At 54.8% G+C, this 9,672-nt stretch overlaps 1 protein-coding gene across 4 annotated transcripts in view; it reads left to right on the top strand.

Moving 5' to 3' along the window:
- Positions 1-4,066: 4,066 nt before the first annotated feature.
- The window catches only part of SSBP3 (single stranded DNA binding protein 3), a 164,169-nt gene continuing 158,563 nt past the window's right edge, over positions 4,067-9,672 (top strand). The window contains exons 1-4 of one of the 4 annotated variants that reach the window (XM_019837059.3): positions 4,067-4,251; positions 5,258-5,330; positions 5,555-5,616; positions 8,219-8,303. In XM_019837059.3, the coding sequence (XP_019692618.1) occupies positions 4,196-4,251; positions 5,258-5,330; positions 5,555-5,616; positions 8,219-8,303 (276 nt within the window). In that variant the 5' untranslated portion in view covers positions 4,067-4,195. The remainder of the gene's footprint in view (positions 4,252-5,257; positions 5,331-5,554; positions 5,617-8,218; positions 8,304-9,672) is intronic. The other 3 variants (XM_019837060.3, XM_011284976.4, XM_011284977.4) reach the window with 3 other exon arrangements.

Raw genomic sequence — 9,672 nt, 5'->3', positions numbered from 1 at the left:
TCTCCTTCTCCTCTCCCACCTCACCTGGTACTCCCCCTCATTCTGGTCACTCAGTTATTTGGGTATCCTTTTACCACAGTGGCTGGGCACTGGAGGTCCACCGGTGAATGGCCATCATTCCCCGACTAGGAGGACCTTAACGTTCCCGTGAGGAAGGTGCGCTCACATCCACACCTATGCAGTGTAGCTGACTGCAATCAGTCATAGTTTGTGGGAGGTACGGGGGCTGCCAGGGGACACCTGGCCCAGTCTGGGAGCTCAGAGAAGGTTTCCCAGGAAGGCTTCCTGGAGGAGGTGCCACCTGCCCATGCTGGATTTCAGGAAAATTAGTAGGAGTCTGTCTCAGAAAGAGGCTTTTGGATGAAGGATTTCCCAATAGCGTAAGGTCTATAGAGTGAGGATTTGTGTTTGGTTTATTACCCAGTGGCTGAAACAGTGCTTGGTACATAGTAGATGCTCAATAGACATGTACTAAAAGAAAGAAAAAAAGGAAGAGAGGGAAAGAGAGAGAGAGAGGGAGGAAGAAAGAATGAATGAGTCTAGGGTGGATGTGTGCAATGACGTGGTGCATTCTGGGAACACAAAGCACAGTAGTTCCAGGGGGCTGTAGGTAGGTGGGTGGGGCTGGGAGAGGGGCCTTATCTAATCCTATTGTTGGCGGTATCCCTTTCTTATCTCCCCCAGGGACCCAGAGCTACTTTGAGGATAAGACCATTTTTTCCTCTTGTGGTTCCCTAGCCCCTGGTGTGTACATTGAATGTCAATGTGCTCACAGGTATCAAACCTGGGTGGTGGAGACACACAGATGACTCAGTTAGTTCCTCTCCCTGCCAGGTCTGGCACAGGAGACAGACAGTAAACAACTGGCTGCAACAATAGACAGAATGAATGGAGAGCCACCATGGAGGTTGAAGCAAAATGAGACCAAGCCGAGGGATGGATGACTTTTGCTCCAGGAATGAAAAGCAAAGAGGTTTTTGGAGGAGAAGATGGCATAGGAGATGTTGGCCCTAAGGAATGGTCAAAGGGAGGTGTTGGGGTGGGAGGCATTCTAGTTAGACACACCAGGCCCAAAGATGTGGTCTGGGGCCGGAGGAGCTCAGGGATGCAGGGGGGAAAGGTAGGTTGGGGTTCTGAATGCTGTTCTTGGGTATTTGGACTGGCTTCTGATCTGACCACATCTTGGATCATTGTGCCGGCAGCTGCACACCTGGTTGGGGTTTGCTGAGTGGTTCTGCTTCCCAGGGGCTCATCAGCTTCCTTCTCTCCAGCAGGCTGGGGGGCTCTCTGCTCTGTTCAGGTCCTCCCTCCCACTGTTTCTTTTAGCTGCACCACAAACTTACTGATATGGGGCCTCATGCTGTGTCAAGCCCTAGCAAACGGCAGACCACAAGGACAGAGTATCTGGTACAGAACCTGGATGCCACTCCTCTTGCCACATGTGCTTGGGAAGAAGGTGCTAGTCCTTTTTTTCGGGGGGGGGGGGGGAGGGGGAGAAAACTACAGAAGGGAAATTAGCATCATAGAACATGAGATTTAGGATCTCAAGAAACATTAAAGATCTTCTAACCCTCCTCTCCCATTTTAAGATGAGGAAAATGATGCCCCAACAGACAGGTCTGTGCTGCAGCGCTGGGGCTGATCAGGCCTAGCCAACTTGGTAGAGACTGCCATTGTAGAGCCAGAGAAGGGTAGTGTTTTCCTTTAGCCAGGACCTGACCGATGCTCATGATACTCATAATTTGTGGGCCTTGCAGACCCGAGATGAGTCAGGCTTCTTATGAGTCAGTCTGTTGACAAGCCATCCTTGGCCGTTCCTAGCCCATCAAAAATAGAAGTCCAGGGGAAGGGTATGAGCAGGCCAATTTAATTAGTGTGGGCTCTAAGGTACCTTAAGTTAGCCCTATTAAATTAAACCGCCTAGGGGAAAAAATAACTGTAATTATTTCCTTCTCTCCTCTATCGTTGTATATCAACTCCCTCCCAACCTCCATGCTTCTCTCATTCACAAAACAACCTTTAAACTAGGGGCTAGCATGCAACCAACCATAGACTAGGGTTCAGTATTTCCCTTCTTCTGTCCCCTTCCCGGGTGATCTCTAGGTCTCTCTACACAGAGAACACAGTGCGTCCAGAAGCATCCGTAGGGCCTTGGCTGTATTCTAATTTAGGGAGGCAGTTACACTGAGTAGAACATTATTCCAAAAATGCACTGAGTCTCTTTCCTGAACCAATGCAGATCGGTTTGCTGAGGGGCATTTCTTTTAAACGCCCCTTTTCTCTTTTCAAAAGATTAAAATGAGCAAACTTTAATGGCAGGGAATTATTCTTTATTTTGTTGAAATTTAGTTCTGAGTTTTCCTACTTGAAACGTGTTTTCCCCAGGACACTGACCTATCCTTTAATTGTTTGGTGCGAGGCATGTTAGGGGGAGGGGCGTTACTTGTTTATTGGAACAGCGCAGTTAAAAAAAAAAAAAATCAACCTAGGCTAACAGTTTCAAGGCTCCCCTAAAGATGTATCCAAACAGGCAGCCAATCAGCGCTTACACAGCTTTTTCTGCTCGACTCTTTTAAAGAGACAGTGCCGACAGTGTTTTATCGCATTTAAAGAGAACGGCGCTCTAAAAGCAGTCTGAAAATGGGGGAGTCTTCCCCTATTTCGCTGGTTTCTGGTCTAATAAGGGACTCATAGTGTGTACTCGAGGTTCTCAGCGTGGCAAAGAGGAGTCAGCAGCAAATAGCTGGGTCACTCTTCCAGCCCCCCCCCCCATTTCCCATTGTACACCTGGGTCACTGACAATGGAAGCTTCCCCTCCCCCCCAAGCTCATCTCCCCCCCCCCTCCACTCCCCAATTTAGCTCCATTTATTTGAAGTTTGCAGATTTCAGTGGCGCGCATTCCACGTCGCGGGGCGCCCAGGTGATGCCCCCGTCCCCCGGAACGGTACCGTCTCCGGTGGAGAAGCCAAGGGGCTAACTAGCCAGGGCTGGCGGACCTTAGAAATTTAGGAGCACTCTCCCTTTTCTTAGCACAAGTCCCCAGTCCTCTCCCTCAGGCTCCCCAAAGCACGCCAAGGACCTTTTTCGCGCGACTCCACTTTGGGGCTTTCCAAAGTATTTTAATGATGTAGTAAAGGAGCAGCCGCGCGCCTCGGCGCCGGCTCGGGCCGCCCAGCTCTCAGCGTGGAGCCCCGGGCCCGGCGCTCTGAAGGCGGACTGGGCAAGAGGGAGGACCGGGGGCGGGGCGGCTGGGGGGCGGCCTGGAGTCTGGGGTGGGGGTCGGGGTCGGAGCCCAGGGGGAGGGTAGGCAAGGGGGAGGGGGAGATAAGGGCTGGGCCGGCGCGGGCCGGGCGGGGGGGAGGTGAGGGGCAGATAAGGGAGAGGGACGTGGCGGGAGGGAGCCGGCGGCGCTCCGCTTAGGGGTCCGCGCCCCCTCCTCTCGGACGCTGCCGCAGCGCCCCCCACCCCCCAGTGGTCCCCGCACGCGGAGTGGCCCCCGCTGGCCAAACCCCCTCATCGCCGGGACCTGGAGACCAGAGCTCCCCCGGCCCGATTCGAGTCCCCTCCCCACAGCTACAGAAAAGAGAGGCGCGCGCCCCCGGGCACCCCCGGCTCGGCCGCAGGAGCAGGGGCAGCGGCTCGGCAGAGGCGGCCGCAGCGGGGACTGCCGCGGCCGGGCGCTGACAGGGCGTCCCTCCCGGGCAGCCGGGCCCGCCCCCGCGCGCCGATTGGCCAAAGCGGCCATCAATCGCGGGACGTTGACGCCCGCCTCGCTTCCTCGCCCGGGTAGCCACGTTCGGTTGAGCTCCAAGTAGACCAGCGGCAGCGGCGGCGGCAGCGGTGCCGGAGGCGCAGAGGGCGGCGCAGGCGGAGCCGGGCGGGCGCGCGAGCGAGCCAGCGGGCGGCCGGGCCGGCGGGCAAGCGGCGGCGGCGGCGGCAGCGGCACCCCAGGCCGAGCCGGCGCGGGAGGAGTTCCAGGGCGATGGGGCCGCGGCCGGGGCTGACGCTTTGACAGCTGGAAAGAGCGCGGAGCCAGCGCCTGGGGGGGAGGGAGGGGAGCGCGGCGAGGAGAGCGCGAGCGGGCGAGCGAGCGAGGCCGGGGAGGGGGCCGGGAGCGAGGGGACAGCTCGGGAGCAGCCGGAGCGGTAGCGGCGGCGGCGGCGGCGAGGCTCGGCGCCCTCTTCTCTGCAAACCATGTTTGCCAAAGGCAAAGGCTCGGCGGTGCCCTCGGACGGGCAGGCTCGGGAAAAGTAAGCCCTATTTTCCAAGTGGCGGCCGCGCCGTCGCGGGGCTGCGGGAGGGCGGTGGGAGGCAGGTGGGCGGGCGGGGGCTGCTGCGCCCCGGGTCGGGCGCCGCCTGCCTGGCCCCTTCCCCGAGGCCGCGGCGGGCGGCGTGGGAGAGCCCATTGTTGGGAGGCGGCGGAGGCCGGGGCGTCGGGGGGCGCCGCCGGGGGAGGGGGCACCTGGTGGCCGCGGGGCGTGCCGGCCGCGGGGGCCCGCGGAGAGGGGTGGGCGAGGTCCCGAGCGCCGGCTTGGGCGCCCGCCGCGGCGGCCGCACTTTGCCCAGCGGGCGCGGGCAGGGGGCGCGTGGCTTCTGCAGCCCCGAAGGCTCCTTTTGTCCGCCCGCGGCGTGAGGAGTGCGTGCCGGGGGCTTTGTTCGGCCGGGAGCCCTCTCCCTTCCCTGCCCTCTGCCTCGCTGCCCGCCCCGCGCCCTCCCGGGCGCCGCGCTGGGCAGGGACGGCGGCGCCGGCTTGGCCCTGGGCTTGGGGGACAGTTGCTTGGGGGGGAGGTGGTGAGGGTGGCGCTTTGCTGCCCTCTCCAGAGCGCACTGAGCACCCCGGAGTCCGGGACTGAGTCTCCCCGGACCCACAGAGCTAGGGAGAGGGTGGCGGTGGCAACGAGTGGGTCGGGAAAAGGAGGGAGGCTCTGGGGTCGGAAGGCTTTCGAGTTTGAGAGACCTAGGTGGTTTTGGCTCCGATGCCAGTTGGAAGTTCAAGTTTGGGGGCTGCTTTCCAGCCCTCACGGCTCGAGGCAACGCGTCGCCTGGTACCCACCCGATAACTGTTTCCACCCGCGTACCCACCCCCCCCCCCTTCCCCCCCCAAAGGGCATGGCCGAGCTGGCTGCTCACCTCTGGTTGGGGCCACAATGGGACAGCGCAGACAGGGCTGGAAGCCGGCTGGCAAGGTCCAGAAGCGAGCGCCCCGTGTGATCTGACGTCTTCCCTCTCTTTTTGTGCCCCCTGCCCACTTTCCAGGTTAGCTTTATACGTCTACGAATATTTACTGCACGTAGGAGCACAGAAATCTGCACAGACCTTCTTGTCAGAGGTGAGTGGAACTCCCCCCAGCCATCCAATTTCTGGACACCCCCTCTTCCCCACTATTCTTAGAGCCTTTGTTTTCAGGAGCAGCCACTGTGGCCACCATTTTGAATTTTTATCACCTTTTGGCATTTATTGTTAGTTGGTCTTCACAGCCTTTTGGCTCTGGGAAGCCCCCAGCGCACCCTTCCTCTCTGCTCCTCTAAGTGGTCTCTGCTCTCTGCTTTCCAGATTCGATGGGAAAAAAACATCACGTTGGGAGAACCGCCTGGGTTTTTGCACTCGTGGTGGTGGTAAGTTTGCGTGATAGTTTTGTGTGTGTGTTTGTTTTGTTCTGAGCCCAGGATCCTAGTGAACAAAGACGGGAGGCGTGGAACAGACCCCCATGCCTTAGCCCTCAGTCTTGGCACAGAACAGGGCACCTGCGGGCGCTCAGACCGGAACTGGTGAAGGAGGAGAAGGGCAGGAGAGGCTGGTGCCTGAAGTTTTTGCCTTCTCTTTCTCCTCCTATTGAGAACCGACTAAATCGTGCCTGGTGTTCGTACAGAAACTCTTTTACTTTTCTGTCTCTCTCTGGGGTACCAAGCAGGGGCTTGAAAAAACCTTGAAGGATTTTTGTCAGTTCTGCATGCTGCTTTAATTAGAGGGAGTGGGGGAGGGGTGGGGTGGAGAGGATACCAGGTCTGTGTTACAACTGGCCTGTCCCTTCCTTTTTCTTCTGTGAGTTTGAAACCTTGAGAGAGCAAATCTACTGGGGCCTTTCCCAGGCACACTCAGAAAAAGCAAGAAGGGGCTGCCACTTCCTTTAAAGATACTGATTCAGACTGATTGGACCTTCCTCTCCTCTGTGGGCCCTACCCCCAGCATCCCTAAAGCCACAGAGTTTCGTTTTAGGGAGAACCTTAACTGGTTGGTGTTGACCTCTCAGAGTGCATGTAGTTTCCTGGCTCTCCCTTATTTGTGACCCTTTCCTGGGGCTCTTCAGGGTGGGACCTCAGCAGGTGTGATCTCCGTGTCGGTGTTGCGGCAGGCAGGAGGCGGCTTAGGGGTCAGCAGGAGTGAGTTGCTGTGAGTGTAAGACCTGGATGTTTTGCGGGACCGATTGGTGGAGTCTTTGACATCCTTTTGAAAAGGACAAGAAAGCAGAGTGGCTTTTGATATTTTGGTGGGAGTTCAGAAGGGTCCCTGTGCCATGTCTTGGGATCTTAGCGCGTTTACCTGACCACCAGTTCAGGCTACTGTTTCAAGTTTCTTTGAATCGAAATGCGGGGGGATGAAGTGTCTGTTCTAACTTGCACAGAGAAAATGAGTTTTTAATTACTTCTGCCAACCTCGGAACTGCCGTGCTGTGGCGTAAGGGTTCTTTCTACCTGTAGGAGTGGGTGATGGGTTCTCTGTGGTGGTTTTTGGAGAGGACTGTGTGAGCGGGGTTGGTGTGTCTGATCATCGTGAATTTTGCAGAAACTTGGGCTCATAGGTAGAAGTTACTGAGAAGGAGCTGTGGAGTTTTTAGTGTTGGAAGTCTTTGGTGTGTGGGGGAGTTGAACGTGTGCAGTTTCAGGGGACAGAGAGGAATGTTTTTGAGCCTCCTTCTGCAGCTACTAGAAGCCCCCGATTTAATTGTTCCATCCGTAATCCCTCACGCAATCTTCTCCGGCCTTGTCTCAGCCCCAGGAACGTGGAGAGCAGTGGTGGCTCTGAGTGGCTGTGGTCTGGTTAGTTAGAAGTTGCCTTGCGCTACTTGACAAATGAGCCGAGGCTCTCTAGGTGGGAGGAAGCAGTGGCCCTGATTCTAAGAGGGTCAGGCCACGGGATTCACACCCCTTGAATGGTATGGCTCCTCCGATGACACTGGCAGAGCTGGCTGTTTGTGATGGGGACAGGAGCACCAGACCAGGAGTCAGACTTAGGCTCTGGGGCCCGTTTCCTTCAAGTGGGTGCCCAGCCCTGGGCCTTGGGCTCCTAACCCAGAGGCCCTTACTAATACCAAATACTGGGGTTTGTATAAGGTTTTACTGGCTGACAGGTGATTTGTCTATTCTCAGGTGATACAGAGTGTTAGAATGACCATACAAAATCTTGGAGGGGGATGAGGCAGGGAGGTCTAGGCTTCCCCCCTGACCCCACTCCCCTCTTGCTGGATGGGTAGACTGAGGCCTCTCTGAGGAGGGCTATTTCAACATGAAAGGACAAGATACTTGGTTGTCTATAACATACTCTTCTTTGCCTAATTGATATGCATTCTTTAAGTGGGGGAATGGTTCTTGCATAAGAATTCCTTGGGGGAGGGCCTGGATGGGAGTAGGGGTGAGATGGGAGGGGCGGGGGTGTGGGCTCTTGGCTCTGGGATTAAGAACCTGTAGGTTCCCTTTCTTGCCAGTCACCCAGATTGCTACACGTATGAATCATAGTCCTGACTTTGACAGTTTAACCTTTTTATGAAACGTAGCCGTTTAAGTTGGGGAGGGGGTTGGTGAGAGGAATACAGCTGAAAGGGGAGGCGTGGATTCTTATCTACATTCCTACGTGTCCTATCTGGGCACCCCCGTGGACGGCTCGTACTAATCTGTCCAAACTTCAGTTGCCCCGTGTATAAAGTAGGGGTAAAGTCACCCACCTTGTAACACCGTGGTAGTTACGGGTAGTGTCGTGGGTGAGAGGCATCCGGCACATGGTAGGCACCCGATAGAACTGGCCCTCTTACTGCAGATGTCTGGCTTACCAGAAGAAGTCGGTCCATTTTGTTTTCAAGCCCGAGTTTGCTCAATAAAGGCTGGGGGTGTGGGATTGAGCCTCTGGGAGACCTGGTGCTGTTAGCACCGCACGTTGTGCACTTGTCGTTGGGACACAAGTGATAATTAGTAACCTGATCTTATTTTATGTTTCGATTTGCAGCGTATTTTGGGACCTTTACTGTGCAGCTCCTGAAAGGCGAGACACTTGTGAACATTCGAGTGAAGCAAAAGCCTTTCATGATTACGTGAGTAACAAATTTTTAATCCTGGCAATAATTACAGGGTTGGAGAGCTCTAACTTCTCTAGTACCAGAAGCAAATACACAGCCAATTGGCAGTGGTCTTTGTTTTCTCCTTGCCTTTCTTTTTGTTCTGCTCCCCTCCCTGCTGCCCTTGCCCCATTCTAACTTGGTGAACGGTATTTCATAATGTTGTGATTATGCAAAAGAGTGTAGATACCTATCTGGAGAATTAAATGGTGTTGATCAGGGCTCAGCCATGTGAGGGTTATGTTCAGAGTGGACAGTTAGCTGGGAAGAGACCGAGCCTCCTTGGTATTGGTTTAATTCAAAAATGTACCACCACCACAACAGAAAAGCAACTATGAAACTTGTGCTTGGGTGTTTGAGTGAGCATTGGTGAAATGGACTCTTGCATTACTTTCCAGGGAGCAGTCTTTTCAATTACGTTTTGGGTTGTGTGTGGGGTGTGTGTGTGTGTGTATGTATGTGTGTGTGTTGGGGGGGCTCATGCTGTGTCCACTAAGACCATGTATGCTTTCAGGTCCTTGGCTGCTCCATAATCTCGTGTTCAGAACGTTCTTGTGAAGGTAGTTAATTTCATCATATCATAGTGCTTGCTTCGCTATCATTCATCCCCTACCTGGATGAGTTTCTTAAGATTTATGAAACGCTTATAAGAGCGATGTCTACCGCATATCCATCTCCCATGGCAGTGCCCCTCAAAAAAAAATATTGGATTCCAAACATGGGTTGGAGTCAGAATTTATGATCAGATGAAACACGATCTTGGGGAGATGGGAGATGGAAGGGGAAGTGTCTGCAATTCTTCCCAGCCTCTTTCCAGTCTTTGCTTCCCATTGGCCTGGTAGATGGTGTGTGTGTGTGTGTGTGTGTGTGTGTGTGTGTGTGTGTGCGCGCGCGTGCGCCCGCGAACGCATGGCCACGCACACGCAGGCAGAGAAGAGGTGGTTCATTTGATCTTGTACTTTTTTCATGAGGTGGGTAGGAATGGTCTCCAAGCTCTCGAGTATTGAAGTTGGTTTCTTTTAACGTCCTTAAGGCCCACCCACTTGGCCAGGCCATGTGTGTCCCCTGCGTGCAGAGGTTGAAACTGACTTAGGACACCGGAACCTAAGTTGCATTTCACAAGTGGTCAAATCCCATTTCCATGAATATCTTTACAGTGAAGATTTCCCCTGAAATACAGGGAGTTAGAGACTCAGCTGGAGGCTCACTGGTTTTAAGAATATTCAACGTGATGCAATTTTGTTATGACTAAAAAGTTAATGCCCTTGGAACAGAATGCTGAGGAAATTGACCAGTTCATGTACCCTCTCCAGGGTTGCAAAAGAGAAGCTGGTGAATGGTACTT

The sequence above is a fragment of the Felis catus genome, chromosome C1 (assembly GCF_018350175.1).
Source record: "Felis catus isolate Fca126 chromosome C1, F.catus_Fca126_mat1.0, whole genome shotgun sequence".
NCBI lineage: Eukaryota > Metazoa > Chordata > Mammalia > Carnivora > Felidae > Felis > Felis catus.
Note: the sequence above shows the minus strand (reverse complement) of the source record. Positions and strands in the feature narration are given on the sequence as shown.